The sequence below is a fragment of the Erythrolamprus reginae genome, chromosome 5 (genome assembly GCF_031021105.1).
Source record: "Erythrolamprus reginae isolate rEryReg1 chromosome 5, rEryReg1.hap1, whole genome shotgun sequence".
Classification (NCBI taxonomy): Eukaryota; Metazoa; Chordata; class Lepidosauria; order Squamata; family Dipsadidae; genus Erythrolamprus; species Erythrolamprus reginae.
The window spans coordinates 55,163,948-55,184,086 of NC_091954.1; the positions used below are offsets into that span (position 1 = coordinate 55,163,948).

Consider the following 20,139-nt stretch of genomic DNA (forward strand, 5'->3'; position numbering starts at 1 on the left):
TAAATTGGTTGGGATTACATTTGGGGCTTTGGTGTCATAACAGGAGTCAACGTCTAGCTGATTTTGGTTTAAAACAGCCTGAAATTTTTATAGGAAACTACCAGAAAAATTTTATGGTTTCAATTAAGGATTTACAAGTTGAAAAAATATGCAATAAGAAAGCATGCCATTGTTTTCAAGAGAACAAAAAGGCATATCAAAACACTTTCCCCCTCCAAGTTGAAATCTAACATTTTTAAAATAAGAAAAAAGCTAAAACATTTTTAGATTTGTCAAATCTTTAACAAAATTAAGAATTCAAATTATGCTTCCAACTATGTAATTATTAACATTTATTAATGTAAAACAATATATATTCAGGTAGAATGAAAAATTGTTCCAAAATTGTCAAATGAGCTTGATGTGTTCTAATATTCCAGGAAGGAACAGCACTCATCCACCTATAAGAGCTGTGGTACAACTGTGGTTAGAATGCAGTACTGCAGGCTATTCCTGACTGGCTGCCAGCAGTTTGCTGGTTAGATTCTTACCAGCTTGACTCAGCATTGCATACTTCTAAGTTCGGTAAAAATTTTGGGGAAAATATATTGTCTCTGTAAAATGCTTAGAAAGGGCTGTAAAGCACTTTGAAGTAGTATATAAGTCTAAGTCCTATTGCTATAAACAACACACAATATTTTTTTTCTGCATCAGTCTTCATGTGCTACTTCTCTTTTTTCACTGGTCTATAAATTCTGTTGAAACTTGCACCCTGTTTATACATGCCAATGCATGCAAAAAGTGGAGCAACTTGCAACTACCTTTTGCTAGCATATTCTATTGTAAGAATCAACTTAAGTACATTTTCAGCATGTTAATTCAAAACATTTCATAGTACACACTTACATTTCAAAGAGACTGCTGGCTTTCTTATGGACAGCTATTTGAGCCCTAAAACATAAATTTCTAGTCTTTTTTGATATTTCAAAACAAAAGAAAAGAAAATGAATACCAATACATCTGTCAAATCATGCAAGACCCATACAAGTTCTCCTTCAGTGCTTTCATTTGCATCACACTTTTCTTTTCACTGACAAAAATTGCATCTTTGATGCAATTCCATTGACTGATCTTCAGATTCATTATATGAAAATTACAAGGCTTGCTAAACATTACTTTATGACTATCCAAATTATGTCAGAGGATGATAGCTTGACAGAAGAGTGGTAAATGTTACTAATGTTATGGCTGACTTATAATTGAGATTGGAATCGGTAACCAAAAGAAAAATTCGTGCCTGAGCATAGGAAATGTGTATTTTGAGAGAAAGTAAGTAAATTTATTCTGAGTACAAGCTTGGTGGGTTTTGATTATAGAGTACGCTTGACTTTTTTGACAGGGAATGTTGAGATAGATGGAAAGGAAGCATAAGGAAGCAAAGATTAATGGCTGACATTAATGGAAAAGAAACAGGTAGAAGAGAAGGAAAGTGGAAGAAAAGAGCTGTAAACTACAAAAACAGCCATGCCAGCAATGAGAAAAGAATTATTTGGAAAAAGGCAAAAGTAGACATGACATTAAATGCCTCTGTAAGCATTTACTGTTCACTTTTAAATGTAAATAGCGTCTACTAGAGACCAATAATTATTAAGATTGCAGGAGATGAAGAGCTACACAAACTTCAATTGATGCAGAATGCGGCAGCTCGAGTATTGCCTGGCAGTGCATATTTTGAAAGAACCTGCTATGGTTTCCCCACTTCTGAAAATTGAGAGAGGAAGAGGCTTGTACCTTAGAATAGCCAATGGCATCCACTGGTGGCTTTCTGTAATTATTTGTTTTTTAATTATTATTGTTTCTACTCCCATCAAGAATGATACAATTATCACTAGGAAATATTAACATTCTTGTGAGTTGTCTTATGAAGGAAAGTACAGTGGTGCCTTTACCTACAAACGCCTCTACTTACGAACTTTTCTAGATAAGAACCGGGTGCTCAAGATTTTTTTGCCTCTTCTCAAGAACTATTTTCCACTTACAAACCCGAGCCTCCAAAATTGTAACCGGAAAAGTCAAGGAGAAGCTTCTGTGGAGCCTCTCTAGGAATCTCCTGGGAGGAAACAGGGCCAGAAAAGGTGGGGAGAAGCCTCTATGGGGCCTCTCTAGGAATCTCCTGGGAAGAAACAATGTCAGAAAAGGTGGGGAGCAGCCTCCGTGAGGCGTCTCCTGGGAAGAAACAGGGCCAAAAAAGGCAGGAAGAAACCTCCATGGGGCCTCTCTAGGAATATCCTGGGAGGAAACAGGGCCTCACTGTGGTTTTCCCCAATCACACGCATTATTTGCTTTTACATTGATTCCTACGTCAGCTTTTACATTGATTCCTACTTAAGAACCAAGATGGGGTTATATAGAAAATAAATTTCATTGGTACATGTGATTCAAATGGATATTATGAAGTCCTGGGGGACTTCTAGGTAGAAAATATGGTTCTCTTCAAAAAGAATGTAGATTTTATTTATCAGATCAGATCCACTCCTGTCTGAATAAGGACAAGCTTGCTCAACCTGTCTCTAGATATAATTTGTAGCGTTTTCAAAATATTCCAGTGGTCCTTGGCTAATTGTCTTTTTTTTTATTTTAAATTTCAAAATGAAGGCTTGGAAGTCTTCTTTACTTTCAATCAAAAAAGTATCATAATCTCTATATCTCATATTATTTTTGTTTTTAACTCAAATTTTAGTGAGGATTGGAATTAATGTTTGTCTTATTCCCTTTGCTATTGTGAACAACTCTTTTTTTGACTCAATTCTTACTGTTGCTTCATTATTGATTCTAAAGGTTCTTCAGAAGGAGCAACCATTTGCCTTAATGTATTGCACATTTTGGCATGAAATATGTGAAGGCCTTGTTGTAATCAGGAGAGCAAAGATAAACCTCCTTGTTAGGTTCTCTTACTCTCTCTATTATCCATCTTGTGTTAGCTGTCTTTCCTCATGTCCCAATGCCTTTTCTGAAATTTGTTGGTGCATTTGCTGTTTTTTCCACGTATGCCTCTACTTTTCTTTATGAATCTTTTAAAAATAATTTTTATTAAAGAATTTTGTTACACTGCAAAACCATAACTCAAATCCTATGGCATCTCAGGATCCCTCCACAGCTGGATTACAGCATTCCTGTCGAACAGACAACAAGTGGCCAAAATAGGAAGCACCATATCCACCCCCGTCCCAGTTAAAAGGGGTGCTCCCCAAGGTAGTGTACTGGGACCAATGCTCTTCATTCTCTACATCAATGACCTTTGCGATTATATCACAAGCAACTGTGTCCTCTTCGCCGACGATTTAAAACTCTTCAACACCACCGATAACACAACTACTCTCCAAAAAGACCTGAACTCTGTTTCTGAGTGGTCTAACACATGGCAACTCCAAATCTCAACTAACAAATGCTCTGTCCTACACATTGGGGAAAAGAATCTGAACTCCAAATACGAACTAAATAATCAAATTATCACAGATAATCCCCACTCGGTTAAAGACCTCGGTATACTAACAACAAAAGATTTAAGTGCCAAAGCCCACTGCAACAACATAGCCAAGAAGGCTTCAAGAGTTGTAAACCTAATCCTACATAGCTTCTGCTCTGGCAATCTCACACTACTTACCAGAGCTTACAAAACTTTTGCCAGACCCATCCTCGAATACAGCTCATCAGTTTGGAACCCATATCGCATCTCAAACATCAACACCCTTAAAAATGTCCAAAGATACTTCACCAGAAGAGCCCTTCACTCCTCCACCCTACGAGACTAGACTAGACTTTCAATCCTGGGCCTTGAAAGCCTAGAACTAAGACGCCTTAAAAAAGATCTAAGTATTGCCCACAAGATCATATGCTGCAACATCCTGCCTGTCAGCGACTACTTCAGCTTCAACCACAACAACACAAGACCACACAACAGATTTAAACTTAATATTAACCGCTCCAAACTTGACTGTAAAAAATATGACTTCAGTAACCGAGTTGTCAAAGCGTGGAACTCATTACCGGACTCCATAGTGTCATCCCCAAACCCCCAACACTTTACCCTTAGATTATCTACGGTTGACCTATCCAGATTCCTAAGAGGTCAGTAAGGGGCGAGTACAAGTGCACTAGAGTGCCTTCCATCCCCTGTCCTATTGCTCTCCTATATCTCCTATACCTTTCTTCTATTCCTATATCTCTTCTTCTATCCTTTCATTGATATGTTCTATTACTATATCTTCTTTTCTATTCTTTCTTAGATATATTTTACTATGAGTATCTCCTCTATAACCTTGATCATGTATTTTACTATGTGTGTGAATATATATATTTCACATTGTGAAATTTAGAGATATTTTTTGAATAAGGATCTTGGAGAATTCCGAGGTATCTAATCCTTTGGCTTTCTATTATATTGTTTCAATTATGTCCATATAATTTTCTTGACAACACACTGACTTCTTCCAGATTTGATGTGGAATTCTTTCCATTTGGCTTGGCCTGTCCTTCATCTGTTCTTTATCTTTATTCATTGCCTTTTAACCATACTAGTGAGGGCAATAATTCCATTAGATGCTCCTGTTATTACTAGCATCACCAGTGAATACAGTTGTTGAATTCTTGAATCCCTTAGAAAACTCTAAATACCGAAAGATTTTGAAGCTGAAACCTTTTTTTGTGTAGCAGTAGAAACAGGGCTGGACTACTGCCCAGACGGGGGGGAGAACCCAGTGGGGTAGTGAAAATGGAGCTCCACCCCAGAGCACCCAATTTGCACTAAAAGATGTTGAAAGAAAATGAAAGGCGTCCTGCATAAGCCATGCGCACAGTGTGGCAGTAAAAATTTTGGTAGCTCTTCACTAAGTAGAACCTTAAATTTGTCCTGCTGAAGAAGTAGCTAACAACATTTGAGAGGTATGAAAATAATGCAAAAGTGCCTGTCATCATCAATTCAGTAATAGTTATTTCGGTAAGGTAAAAATTAAAGTTAAAAAAGAGAGGATTTCCCAGTTGAATTGTAATTAACTTTACAATGTAGGCATTGCCCCCCTGTTGCCATAGCAAGCAGAACAGTGTACAAAAGAAAGAGAAAATAAGAAAACAGCTGTTGGTTTAAAGCAGTGTTTTTCAACCAATGTGCCGTGAGACATGGTCAGGTGTGTCATGGGGAAATTAAACATGGGTTCCCAAACTACAGCCTACGTGCTGAATACGTCCTGTGGAGGCCATTTATCCAGCCCGCCGCCAGCCACCTCCATCCAAACATAAACATTCTCCTCAGAATCTCTCCAGCTATCAGCAACAGGAAGAATGGAGGCACAGGGAACGCTCACTGACCAATCACCTTCTAGGATTCATCCCGACCACTAGCAATGAACCAATAGCAGTCCGCCTTTCATCCACACCCAGGAAGGTCCCCGCTTGGGCTGCCGCGTACTTGTCATTGTGTGGCCAGGGTGAATAGCCGAAGCTGCTACTCCTCACCATGGTCCCGATTTCTAATCCTGGTGAGGATTAGCGGTAAATGTTATTTTGGTTGGTGGTGTGCCCCAGGATTTTGTAAATGTAAAAAAGTCTTTGAGTTGCTGCTTGGTGATTACTTTAAAGAGTCTACATTACTCTTTTATGTATAAGGCAAAGCTAATGTAAACATGGTACTATGAAGGCCAGTGAGATCTCAACTTAGTTTGACTTTTAAATTAATCAATGTTTCTTATTTCCAAGAAAGGCTACAATTGTAAGCATACTTATTTTGAAGTCAGCCCTATTCAAATCAGTGAGATACTTTTGAATAAACATGACTCTTGGGACTTACAAAGTTTTTTTATAACCCAGCTTTTTAAATACATTGCTTCAAAACAAATCACAAATAGTAGATTTCAAAAGAAATTACTTCCAAGTAAATTTGCAGGTGGATACACTCTTAGGCAAATTGACCGCATGCAATTTTCATGCTTCAGTTATGGACTTGCAAATGAACTCTTTCAGAACCCAGGAGGGATCAAATCTTTTTAGCATTGAAAAACTCAGGTGACTGTCCTTCACAGCTTAAAAAGCATTGTGCTTAGTCTTTATGGCTCTGAATTCAGGATTGCTTTATTCTGAATCAAATTCTCTTTTATTGGTCTTTACACCTGATATACAGTTGATTTCTTTTTCCCAGTTGAATGCAATGTACATTGTAACGTATTGTTGGACAAATAAGAATATACTGTTGACAAGTCTAATGGATGCAGCTGGTAGACAGAAAAAGCAGAAGAGTTAAACTGATTGCATTTGTGCACTCAGATGCATTTTTTCTGTTTATTGTTTGGGTCCTGCTGCTAAGAAAACAGGTTTAGTAAATCTTTTTAATAAAAAAAAACCCCATAGAATTATGCATCATCGTTGGCTATGAATATGTCAAGGATACAACTTTTCAAAGGGTAACTGAAGGGAAAAATATGCTTCTTTTTTTAAAACAAAAAACAAAACAAAACATTTTTAAGTAGTTAAGGTTGCTAACTTATCATTCTCCTACTGTAACTGTGCCTTTAATACTGGCAGGCACAATATCATGAGTTACTGAATTTCTATCTAAAGCTGCCCTTTAAAAACACATGATGTTAAAACCACTAAAACCAAACATGATGTTGTTATTCTTGTTTGTCTATGGTCAATTATCTGGGAGAATTTTATGCCATATTTGAGGAAAAGCGATGTTCAAGTAATAAGTTGTATTAAGAACATTCAACTTTGAAATACTTTTAATTTTATATAGTGCAAAATTTGAGAATATGGTGAGGAATAGAGAGAAGCACCCTAGATCTAGGGAAAATTTTCACAACAATGACGAGAAATAACTAGTGGAAGTTGGGAATGCTCCATCACTGGGGGATTTTAAAAGACTGGCCAGCTTGAGCAGGGGATTGGACTAGAGGACCTCTAAAATCCCTTCCAACTGTTACTAAGTTTGAAACGAGACTGGCAATTAGGCATTAATATACAGAGTATTATGAGACACTTCGGTTAGGATAAGGTAGGGTAAGAAAATTAGTTCAGAAGGATCTGTTACACAGTGGTTCTCAACCTTTCTAATGCTGCGAACCCTCAATACAGTTCCTCATGTTGTGGTGACACCTAACCATAAGTCTAGCACCAATTTTCCCAACAGAGCTTTAAGCTGATTGGCAGGAAGGTCAGAGGGACAGCCCCACTGTAAATGATTGTAGAAATATGTTCCAAGGCGCCAAAATAGAAGCTTTAATTCTTAACACCATGGGAAATTTGTCTTTTCTCATAGTCTTAGGTGACCCCTTTGAAACGGTACTTAGACCCCCCCCAAAGGGGTCCCCCAGGTTATAGCAATGCTTACAATTCCCTGAACTCTTCTCTTAAAATAAGTATCATTTTAACAAAAGGTCTCAGCATTAGACCTTTGTGGTAAAACATGCATACTTCTTGGTCTTCTTGATATTGTTAGTTTGCCTGCAAGTTTGCATATTTATTTGCAATGTTATATTTATTTTTCACCCTTATGTATTCTTGACCTTACTTCATCTTTCACTACTAAAATAATTGTAATTCAGTACTGTGAGGGCAGAGCCTAATGAATTGACTTTCTGAATTGTATTAACAAAGTTATTACTTTGTTTCCATTGTCTAACAACATTGAAGAGTTTTAAGGGAATTAAACTTTGATTGTTTGATTTTGTTTCATAATACTTAACTAATTATACATTCACCATAGTGGCTATATGTAAGGCATTACCATTTCCAAAACAGGAAGCAATTTGTTTTTTAATGTTAAAACTTTTAATTAAAAGATAGGGAAAAATGGCTTTCAGAAGATTTGTAATTAGATTTCACATTAGGAAATGAATCCTGATCAATCAATGCAAAGCTGTTACTAGTTTCAGCAAAGTCTGTCTGCCATTTAGTAAAGCCTGTGCTAAAAATTTGGAGAGACTACAACTCAAATAAGTAGAATTCACTGAATATCTATACATTTACTGGCAAATTTTAGCAAATGTGGTCACTTTTTGAATTCTGCACTGTTCTAGAATGCTTATCAGCATATTTTTGCTAAGATTTCTTTTTCCTCTTTTCTCTTTGAGAATGCAGAAAACAAGAAAGCTGCTTTCAAACATATTGTTGCACATCTTTGGAAATTACCAATTTTACCAATATTTGCTTGTTTTTTTCATTGTTCTTTCATGGGGGGCAGGGGGATCTGGAAGATATTTTCTATTGATCTTGATCTTTACTGCCTTAAATTGAAACCTTTAAAAACTGAAGCTTTTTTTAAAAAATCCCAACGTTTTGAGTGACACCTGATCAGAAACTGTTATCTCACTACTGGTATTAATTCATAACCCACTTCTGAAAGATACATACAAAAAACATACAATACAAAAACATAGTTTGTTGGCTATGAATAAATTAACTGCCTTGAAATGGCCCTGTGTTGGGCCTAGAGGCAAAAATGAGCTGTGATGTTCCTTCAATATACCAGGGTGATCCAACAGAAGAAACATGTATATATAGTGGCAGACTGGATAGAAAACATCCAGAGCTTTAAAAAAACATCATTGTCGTAAAATGTTCCCAAGTGCTCTTCTTACAGCACATAATTTCACATACAACTAAAACATTCCTGGCAACTCTATTGCTATATGAAGAAGATTTACTAGTTCTGTAACAAATCTTAAGTACACAACAGATAGAAAAATATATGGAAGGAGCTAAGACCAATATGTCCCTAATTCACAGGAGTACTAGAAAAGGAAGAGGTAAACACAATCAGATTTGAACGTTTCTGTAGTTATAGCCAATCTCAATAAAAGTGGCTTTGGGAATTCCTGTGGAGTTGGTTTCCTGGTGGGGTCCACCTGGTGGGGTTGACATTATATGTGCTCCCAGAAATGTATGGAATGATTATAACAAATGATGTTCAACTGACTCTTCTCATCTATTCTCACGTTTTATATTTGTGGTTCTTTTTTGTTTAATAAATAATACGTTAATTGTGATTTAATAATTTTATGAACTTCTACGTATATTCCAACCCCAAAACTCAGACTTTTCCCCCGCATAAATATATGATGTGCCAGTAGACTAATCCCAGCAGAACTATATTATAAAAAACATCTCTATGGCTTTCTATGTACAGCAAATTCAAAGGCCCTGTGGAATAGCTAATCTTAATCTTAACTACTCTAATCTTTTTTTTTAACTGTCCTGAATTCTTCTATTTTGGGAAAATGTATAAATTTCAAAATTAAATATCAGCTTATAAATGTTAAAAATAATCTTACTTTCATCTGAGTATTTATACTTTTCATCCTTTCTTTCCCTACCCACACTCTCTTTCTGCTTGGTATATTATTGTTAGCCCTAATCAAGTCTCTGTATGGTGAAAGCCTTTTCATTAAAGGCCAGGGACTATACAGGTAGTCTTTGACTTACAAAGTTCATTTAGTGACCTATTCAAAGTTACAATAGCTCTTATGAAGAGCTGACTTATGTTTTTCATACAACCATTGCAGCATTCCCATGATCATGTGATCAAAATTCAGACACTTGGCAAATGACTGATATTTACAATGGTTGCAGTATTCCAAGGACTACTATATTCTACCAGGCTAATCTAAAGTAGATTGTTAGATAGATATTTATTTGAGTTTGCAGTATAGGTTGAAAGAGCAGTGTCTGGCCCAAGCTCAGCTAACTAACTTCTGCATCTTGCTATTCCTAGTGGTATGATCCAGCTTCCTGAAAAGGAACACAGGATAACACAGCATCCATACAAAACTTGTTTTAATGTTTTAATAGTAACGGCTACTAATTGACTTACTTAACAGTCATCCTAAATTCAAATAAAGAATAAACCAGTCTTTTCTGTGAAATGGCTGTTAATTAATCTCCTTAACAGTTGGCAGTAGTCTAAGAAAAAGAATACAAGTCTGATGAAGAGTCTTTCAGATAACCCACACAAACCTTACTGTTTTTGGCAAAACGCCCAAGAACAACTTGCAGGCAAAATTGACGATTTCATTTGGGAGCAGAATAGGGAGTTGAATTCAAAGACAAGGATTTGAAATGAACAAAGTTGCTTCCTGCAAATTCTGCAGTCATTTCCATCACTTAAATAAGCTATGAGAGCGGTAAGCTTCCAAGTAGTCCTTCACCTCAGGAGTCATCCTGCCTTTTGAAAGCTCTGTGCACGCACGCATTGAGAACAGGCTCCTCCTCTTCCTCTTCCTCTTCACTCATGGCAGCCTTTGGAGGTTCTGAAGGCCCTGGGTGAAACCCTGCCTCTGGCACAGAGCCTTCTCCAGCCTCCTCACTGTCCGACTCTGGTGCCAGCTGCACAGACTGCTGGTGGACCACAACACTAGTTTGTGTTTCAGTGACTACCTACAGTGGCTCTAGGTTATATGTATGTAATATGTAATTATTTATGAAGTTCTTTATGTTAAATATCTACTGTGAACAAATGTATGTATATTTAGTCTTTTATCAGCCCTTGAGTGAATTTGCTTAATCTGCAATTTCTTGGGAATGCTTATTATTCTTTGAACTAGAAATATTTCAGGTTCTTTGTCTAGGATCTACTATAGTTGAAACAAAAAAAAAAGATTTTACTTTTAGTATAGAATTGTCGTATATTCTTTTATACTTTTCCCTATTACTTGTGATTTAGGGATAAGCTGATACCTTTTAGTACAACGGTCATTGCCAGCTTTTCCATTATAAGTGCTTTTTACAGCTTTGTAAGTCAGCAGTAAAATGTACTTGTCCAATTTGAAACTTGGCATGTAACATCTTCATTTAGAAGCTAACTTTTGTCCCCATCTGAAAATGTTCAGGAAGTAAAGAGATTAAGATGTCTTTTTATTCTCTTTGTCAAAGTGATATTATTTACATGAAAAAATAGTTTCCTGGTTTTGCTTAGGTCATTTTTATTCTAGACTGCAAAGTAACCATTTTTCTTATAAGGGGGCTTTTGCCCCAACACTTTCTTTAAGAACTTCTATTGTTTTGATATGCCAATATCTTTAAGTCTTTTTTCATATCTGAAATTAAATACCACAACAGTTGTTAATCTTGTTAGTAAAATAACAATTGATCTGTTTGGTAAGCTCCAACCAAATCAGTTTGTGGAACATAATTAAATATAGCCACATTTTAAACAAAAAAAATGAAAATATCCAAATTAAAACACACACACAAAGAGATGTAAAACTGAATGGTATAGATATACCATTGGAAAAAAAACATTTCACCACCTGTCTCTCTAACACTTATATACACGTATGATCATAATATGCTTAGCATTTTAAAAAATCAATACGCTAGAAATATTAATATATAGAATTTTTTTTATTTTATCTAGCAAAATAACTTATACACCACAGGCCTTTGTAGCCCTGTATAAGCATTTTACAGAGTCCACATATTACTCTAACAATTTGGGTCCTCATTTTACTGATCTTGGCAGGAGGAGTTGGCTGAGTCAACTTTGAGACTTGAACTACTGGTAGTCAACAGAATTAGCCTGCAATACTGACTTCTAACCATTGCACCATCACACAGGCTTCTATCAACTAAGTAGTATTATGCAGACTTCCAAATAGGGTTTTGGAAAAGCCAGATCATTAATAACCTACCATCTTATATAAGAACACTAGACGTAAGGATTCTATTTATTGTCTTGTAGTAAGAATTTGAAATACAGAAAGTCCTTCAGTAAATTTTAGATCAGATTAGTTCATAAGGTTAGCTGTGAAATCTACTACTGTAGTAGAAGGAAGAATCAGGCAAGAAGTTCTGTAAATTAAAGAAAACCCTATCCCAAGGCCTCAAATAAAATAATAATCATGGAAAAGAAATTCTGCAATATGACATACACTGTAGGGGAATAAAATAGCTAAGAAAAGAAACACTGTAGAATCTCCTAGATATTTTCCTCCTTTTTTGTCTTTAAATATTTTTTAAAAATAATCACGTAAGCATGTTACATTGGCTTATTTGCCAATATAAATGGCAGAAGGACAAATGGTGATTTCATATAGTGATGTTTCAGAAATCATAGTGATATAACAGAGTTGCCTTAGTCCAAGAAATATTAAATTATATGATTGGAATAAGAAGAACTAAGAAGCTATTAAGATTTCTTCTTTCAAGAGAACCATCTTTCATACATCAAATTTATCTTTAGACTCCTGTATTTATCAATGCCATTTTGATGATTATTGAATAATATATATATATATATATATATATATATATATATATATATATATATATATATATATATTTTTTCGTAAATTTTCACGGGTATATGTATGTAGATTGTTCTGAGTTCGGGTTTTGCCCTGTGTAATGTTTTGCATGTCTATGCGACGTTTCGGTGAAATCACATTCACCATCATCAGGCTGGAGTTCCAATCTTTGTGTTTTTGCAAATGAATATTAGCAACTGACATTTCTTCTTAGCATGTAGTGTGGGGGTGGAGATTTGCTTTGAATGTAGCAAATAGATTGGGTGACTATGCTTCCGTGATCTGATTGGTTGGTGTAATCATGGTTATAGAAGGAATGGCATGAAGATTATGAAGTGTTTTGTTTAAGTCTGATTTCCAAATATAAAATTCTAAAATCATAATAATTAAAGGATTGACATATTGATTATAATGAAGTGTTTATTTTGTTTAAGGCTGGTTTCCAAATCTCTGGCAGGCGCGAGGTATCATCCCTTTTATTTAAACAAAAAGATCTTTTTTCAATTTCAATAGCTTCTAGAGAGATTCTTTTATATAAATTCTCTGTTTTGTGGAGTAATTTAGTTTTTTCAAAGTCAATTTCGTGCCCTGTTCTTTTAATGTGCTGGACAAGGGAGGAGGTCTTCTCCTGTTTCTTGACTGCATTCATATGTTCTGCCATGCGCTGGCTCACTCTTCGGTTAGTTTGTCCAATGTATGTGGCTGCACATGTTTTGCAAGGGATTTCATAGATTCCTTGGTATTCTAATTGGATTTTATCTTTGGGGCTCCTTAGGATATTAGATATTTTTTGGTTAGTGCAAAATGAGGTTTTGATGTTATGTTTTTGTAGAATTTTACTAATTTTATCCGTGGTGCCTTTGATGTAAGGAAGGATGGTGGTGCCATTGTCCTGTTCTTGATCTTGTTTTTTGGGGGGTGTCTCTTTATTGATTAGGTTTGTTATTGTTTTCTCTTTGAATCCATTAGAAATTAGTACATCTTTGAGTTTGTTCAATTCAGTTTTTAAGTGCTCATGGTCAGCTAAGCGTTTGGTTCTGGTGATGAGAGTTTTGGCCACTGAGGTGATTTGTGCGGGGTGGTGGTGTGAGTGTGCATTTAGATAACGGTTGGTATGGGTTTTCTTTTGGTAGATAGTATGTCCTAGGCTGCCATTGGGTTTTTTATAGACCAGTACATCTAGAAAGGGAAGTTGATCATTGATTTCTGTTTCCATAGTAAACTGTATTTTGGGGTGTAGGCTGTTGAGATGAGTGAGGAAATTGTCTAGTTTTTCTTTACCATTTGGCCACATGGTAAAGAAAAACTAGACAATTTCCTCACTCATCTCAACAGCCTACACCCCAAAATACAGTTTACTATGGAAACAGAAATCAATGATCAACTTCCCTTTCTAGATGTACTGGTCTATAAAAAACCCAATGGCAGCCTAGGACATACTATCTACCAAAAGAAAACCCATACCAACCGTTATCTAAATGCACACTCACACCACCACCCCGCACAAATCACCTCAGTGGCCAAAACTCTCATCACCAGAACCAAACGCTTAGCTGACCATGAGCACCACGGATAAAATTAGTAAAATTCTACAAAAACATAACATCAAAACCTCATTTTGCACTAACCAAAAAATATCTAATATCCTAAGGCGCCCCAAAGATAAAATCCAATTAGAATACCAAGGAATCTATGAAATCCCTTGCAAAACATGTGCAGCCACATACATTGGACAAACTAACCGAAGAGTGAGCCAGCGCATGGCAGAACATATGAATGCAGTCAAGAAACAGGAGAAGACCTCCTCCCTTGTCCAGCACATTAAAAGAACAGGGCACGAAATTGACTTTGAAAAAACTAAATTACTCCACAAAACAGAGAATTTATATAAAAGAATCTCTCTAGAAGCTATTGAAATTGAAAAAAGATCTTTTTGTTTAAATAAAAGGGATGATACCTCGCGCCTGCCAGAGATTTGGAAACCAGCCTTAAACAAAATAAACACTTCATTATAATCAATATGTCAATCCTTTAATTATTATGATTTTAGAATTTTATATTTGGAAATCAGACTTAAACAAAACACTTCATAATCTTCATGCCATTCCTTCTATAACCATGATTACACCAACCAATCAGATCACGGAAGCATAGTCACCCAATCTATTTGCTACATTCAAAGCAAATCTCCACCCCCACACTACATGCTAAGAAGAAATGTCAGTTGCTAATATTCATTTGCAAAAACACAAAGATTGGAACTCCAGCCTGATGATGGTGAATGTGATTTCACCGAAACGTCGCATAGACATGCAAAACATTACACAGGGCAAAACCCGAACTCAGATGGGGACCACAATCTTTTCTGAGCAAAGTAGAGAGAAAAAAAACAGATTTCAACTCATGGAAGGATTTCCATTTTCATTTGTCCACTTCACTTGGAAACTTTCTTTCAGCTTCCCAATTGGCTTTTTGGAGACGCTGACAAGGAAGACTGCAAATGGCAATCACAGGATTCTTAGCAACATGTTGTAAATTCAGGCCAATTGCCAAACACCCATAATGTAGACATGTGACTAGAGGAGGACAATCTTTTATGACAGCTGGAACTGCTTTATGGCTCCTAAACCATCCTTTCTGATTTTGAATAATTTTGAATTATTATTATTATTAAACAACAAGTCATAAATCAAGGACTACTTGTGTATCATTAGCTATAACATTTTTTCATACTTTTGTTATTTTTTGCTTTGTGATTTGTGACCAAAATCTCTAAAAAGTACATTTAATCAGAATGTATTGCCATGCATTTTTTGTTCAATGTTAGCAATTGCATGAAAGAAAATTGAAGACTTTTTTCCAAATGGACCAGTGGCAATATTAACCAATAATTTATTAAAACACAAGCATATAATTGTACAGGTAGACACAATGAGAAGACAATCATTATAATAATTCTGGATCTCTATATATACACAGCTATTCCTGATAAATGGTTTGGAAATTGTTTCGGTGAATGGTTTTGGTTTGGAAATGGTTACTTAACTTTTAATGTACCGCAGTGATGTATTCCACCAATATTGGAAGCAAAACAGAAGCCTGTAGTAATGTTTTTATTTTTCTACAGGGACCAAAGCAGAGTTTCAATGAATCTATAATAACAGAACCCTGTGTGACTGGGGTAAGTTCTTGCACTTTATTGCAGCAATTGTTTCTGACATAATGTTGAATATTATCAGAATATTTGTTCTAAAAGTTTTCAAACATATTCATTATTTTGAGGTGGCATTTCCTATTCCAAACTTGGGGATGTAAATTCCATTCTTCATTCTTTGATTTGGCGGGTTAAGATCCTACTACCCGATGCTTTCAGCTGTCTTAACGGTCTAATTTTTGGGGTACATCTGTTCAAGTCATTTGAAATAATTTCAATTATATTTTACACGGAGATACTGTATATATTTAGGAGGGGGTGGGTGCATTCCTGCCAGAATAGCTATTCACCTTCAACCATGGTAATTACATTTTAATTCTTAAGCAGACTATGATTTTATAGGTCACATGGTAATTGCCCTTGATCTGTGCAGTGTAATTAGCTCGTAATCGGGAAGAACATGCAATCACATGGCTCTTTATAAGACCTTTAAACATAACAGATCAGATTTTATGGCTGACAGAATAGTGACCTGAGAATGTAGGATGAATGACAAGAACAGTAAAATATGCCAGGAGGTGCTAATACAAAGTGACAATTGAAATAAGTTTTTCCTGTTTTTGCAGAATGCAATTGGGAAGGAAAGTGTAGCAAGAGGCTCCACCAGTCACATATCTTCTGATCATTCGTCTTCTCTCTGTGTAAGCGTCAGGTCAAGCACACTTCTTTTGCTGTTGGTGATTGCATTCTCATTCTGTTGGTGCCCACGTTCAGAAGAAACCTTGTATCTGCTTTAACAAAAGGACCCATCAAAAGAAAGGAAAAGAAAAGAAAAAGAAATTGATCTGTCTATCCTTTATCCTCCTCTGTTGTTGATCAAAAATTACAGTTCTAGGGATAAAGTTGAAACACTCCGCTAAAAAATAGGACTGGATCAATGTTGTTGTCATTACCACCATATTATATCCTTACTATTATTTTCTATTTTCAAGGAAAGGTTCTTAGAAGCTTTGCATAAACTAGATGTGACACCCACATTCCAAACAGTACAGTTTTGAACAGGCTGTGTTTGAAAAGAGATGAATAATTTGCATGCAAACCATTCAAGGTTTATTCTTTTCTCTCTTCCTCATTTCCCCCCCTCCCCCCTTGTTTTAACCTGGACCAAGAAGAAATACATCAGACTCTTAAAAGATCTAATTTTTTTGTATTTGTCACCCCGGGAATTTTTCCTTTGCCAAACCCATTGAAATGAATGGGATCCACTGTACACCATCATATGGTGATTGTAGGTTTCAGTTATTTCAGCGTTACTCAAATAGAATCTGGGGACAAACCGTGGTTTCCAACAACTTGGAAACATTGCCAGAATGGTTAATATTTTAATGGTATGTTTATTCCTGAGAGATTGGGATCCAGTTTAGAAATGTTTGAAATGTATGTATTGAAAGCCTGTATGGACTGCATTACAATATTTTTTTCATTGCTCCCTTTGTAGATGAGAGGCTGTAGAGCAGGCAAAGAAAATCCTGCATAAATTGCCTCTTAGCAGATTTGGACCTTTTAAATTGAAAGAAAATAAGTTAAACATACTTTGAGGTGACTGTGGATCAAGCTTTTGTCATGCTATGAACATCTTCCTGCAGGTTTTTTTAAAAAATATTTAACTTATTCATGTTTGGCTACCAGTATTTTGCTGTTTTAGCATTCTTCCATGTTTGTATATGTACGCAGTTTTGCAGTCTAAAATGAGAAGCCATTGTAAATCATAGCAGTATAATACACATATTTTCTTCAAAACTTCTGCAGAAATATAAAATAATATTAAACTTCCTAATGCTATTTTATTTTTGTGATTATGCTAATTCAGCATTAAGAAAGGTATTTGAAAACTACATTAAGAAAAAGCAACTGTTGTGAATATTGCAGTAAAGCAAAGTTTGTTTATGTTTCTAAGGATATATTTAAAACAAATAGAACCTTGCTTTTGTTAAAGAATTTCAACTTTAGCATTGTTGGCCTTCTTTCTGTAATTATAAAGTTTAATTATTTAACTGGTGAATGAGTAAAAAGTATTGAATTTTGATTATTTTAAAAAAAGACACCATATCTATTAATATTTACTCAGATAAAGATAAGTATAATTGTTTGCTTTTAATTTCTTATCCCAGTACAGTACAGAAAACCATAAGCACAGGTAGAAGACTGTAACATGTTTCCATATTTTCAAAGATGCATCCAATAAAGATGTGAACACATAGCATTCAACAGATCATAATAGTTGCTTGTATGTGAAATTTCCTATTCACTTATTTGTGAACATACAAATATATCAGCTTTGGTATGCCTTTAATCCTCTGGACAGGGATATGTGCACAAAAAATTACCTTGCACTGGAACTAGTACAATAATAAAAATTGAATCCGATATACTTGTTGCTAAACCAGTTTTAAAAAATGATCAATGGCAATATCCCCAAATCCCAATAATACTGATTCAAATGTTTTCACCTTTCCAAGTGGGTACTATATGCATGCACACACAAAACCAAATATTGTTTCATGTGAAAAAATGATTCCTGACTTGCTATAGGTTTTTGTTTAATATGTACTGTTTTCCCGAAAAGAAGACCCTGTCTTATATATTTTTGAACCCTGAAATAAACATTTGGCCTTATTGCCTTGCATTCAAAAGCCAAATTGGGTTTATTATCAGGGGATGTCATATTTTGGGGGAAATAGGCTACCATTTATTAAGTACCCTTTTTCAGTTGGAATACGGTATATGTGACCATGGCAATATATAACTTTATGTATGCCAAGTTCATGTATGTATTGAAAAATGGGGCTCCTTTTTGCTCTTTCTGACATTTGTTGAAACATTCCATATTGTGTTAAATCATTTTTTCTTGTTTAACATAATTGAGATCTTATATGAAGTCAAGTTCTTATAATTTGGAAGCAACAGATAGACAAGGATAGAATAGTTCGGCTTCCATTAGCTTGCACAATGTACGGCAGTAAAGTTGGATTCCGTAGATGCAAAAATACAATCAGGATTAGCAATGGTTTGCATCTAAGTGATGTAATTTGAATTGTTCAGTACAGTGCAGTTGCAACCAAGTTTACCATTTTATTTTTTCTTTGGAATTTAAATTGGTGAATGGGAAGTAAGATCAGAATCTTTATTGTTTATTTTAAGGGTTTCTATTTGAAATAGCACTTTTGATCCAATTATTTTGAGCTTCGATCTTGTCTCTGGTTGATCTGTCAAAATTAAAAGGATTTTATTCAAATTCTAAAATAAAGTACTCAAACTTCAGGTATCAAATAGGAACAACTTGTTTTAATAAACTCTGATGGCTTGGTGGCTTCTAAATGAAAAAGTAGTGGCTATTGAGCAGTAATGCTTAGCTCTTTATTTAATGAAGACTGGCAGAATCTATGTAAGACAAAATCCATTATTTAAATTTAATTCCAAAGAATTATAGACTGTAAAGATTGGAAGGGATATCTAAACACAGCTCCCATCCAATATAAGGAAACACTACTGTAGCATTATTACAGAAAGCTACCCAGCCTCTCTTTAAGTGTCTTCAGCAAAGAAATACCTCTCAAAATAGTGTGTTCTATTCTTGAAGAGTTCATACAATTGGGAAATGTTTATCGATGTCCAACTAAAATTTAGTTCCTTGTACCTTAAGTCAAGCGTTGCTTACTGTTTCGCCCTTACCGGTAGCGGGAATTTGCACCTGCTTGCTGAAACTGCAGCGATGGCCAGCTGTGCAAATCCCTGATGGGTGGGGGGGGAAAACTCTCTGCCCATGCACAGAGGCCTCTGTGCATGTGCAGAGGGTCATTTTTGCGATCTGATGGGGTGCATGAGCAAAGCGTGCATGTGTGCGCGTGCAAAACGCACACTTCCATCACGCTGCAAACCAATAGGGAAGGTAAGTGGAACTCAACTATGCTTTATGTCCATTGTCCTGTTTTATGAAAAGTTATGCCCTCCCTGTTTTTTACTCAAAAAGCCTTAATATATATGAAGACTGCTAACAATATTTCCTTTTCCAGGCTAAATATTCCCATTACATCCACATTTTCCTTATAAAGGGTTTTCTTCACTAAGATCCTGGTTGCTCTGCTTTGGATATGTCCTAAAATGTGGTGCCTGGATGTATTGACATTCCAGTTTTCTTCAGGTGTTCAACCTGTGGTTGCATTTGCTTTTTTTTAATTCTTCCTTTCTTCTCACAGTTAGCTCCTGGTCATCTTGTGATCTACAAGACATCCATATGCTTTTTGCATGTAGCTCTATCCAGTACAGTTCCCCACATCTTGTCCATTTGCCTTTTGTTAACCAAATGTACAACTTTTTTATTCCTGTTTTTTTCTGTGCAGTACTCTCATTTTTATAGAGCTTCCTGAATTCTAATTCCATTTTTAAAGGTCTGATATCCTCCCGTATATGTGCATAGCATATCTGTCCTGTGTTTGAATTTATCAATTCCTTTGTTGTTATATTTACAGATTAATTTTATTGCGTAGGCAAGTTAAGATTATGCAAAGGTGAGCATCCTATGACTATGATGCGATTATTAATTCATTTTTTTCTTGTTCTTAAGAAATTCCCCAGTTCTTCCAAGCCAATTTTTTAAATAAAATACATTGTGAGATCCAAATAGATATTTTTAATAAACAATGTCTAAGTCAA

General features: G+C 35.5%; 1 protein-coding gene across 2 annotated transcripts in view; it reads left to right on the forward strand.

Annotated features, from left to right (window-relative positions):
- The window catches only part of GFRA1 (GDNF family receptor alpha 1), a 341,102-nt gene extending 323,843 nt beyond the window's left edge, over positions 1-17,259 (forward strand). For both annotated transcript variants that reach the window (XM_070752647.1, XM_070752648.1), the window contains 2 exons: positions 15,400-15,453; positions 16,053-17,259. In XM_070752647.1, the coding sequence (XP_070608748.1) occupies positions 15,400-15,453; positions 16,053-16,223 (225 nt within the window). In that variant the 3' untranslated portion in view covers positions 16,224-17,259. The remainder of the gene's footprint in view (positions 1-15,399; positions 15,454-16,052) is intronic.
- The last annotated feature ends 2,880 nt before the right edge of the window (positions 17,260-20,139 follow it).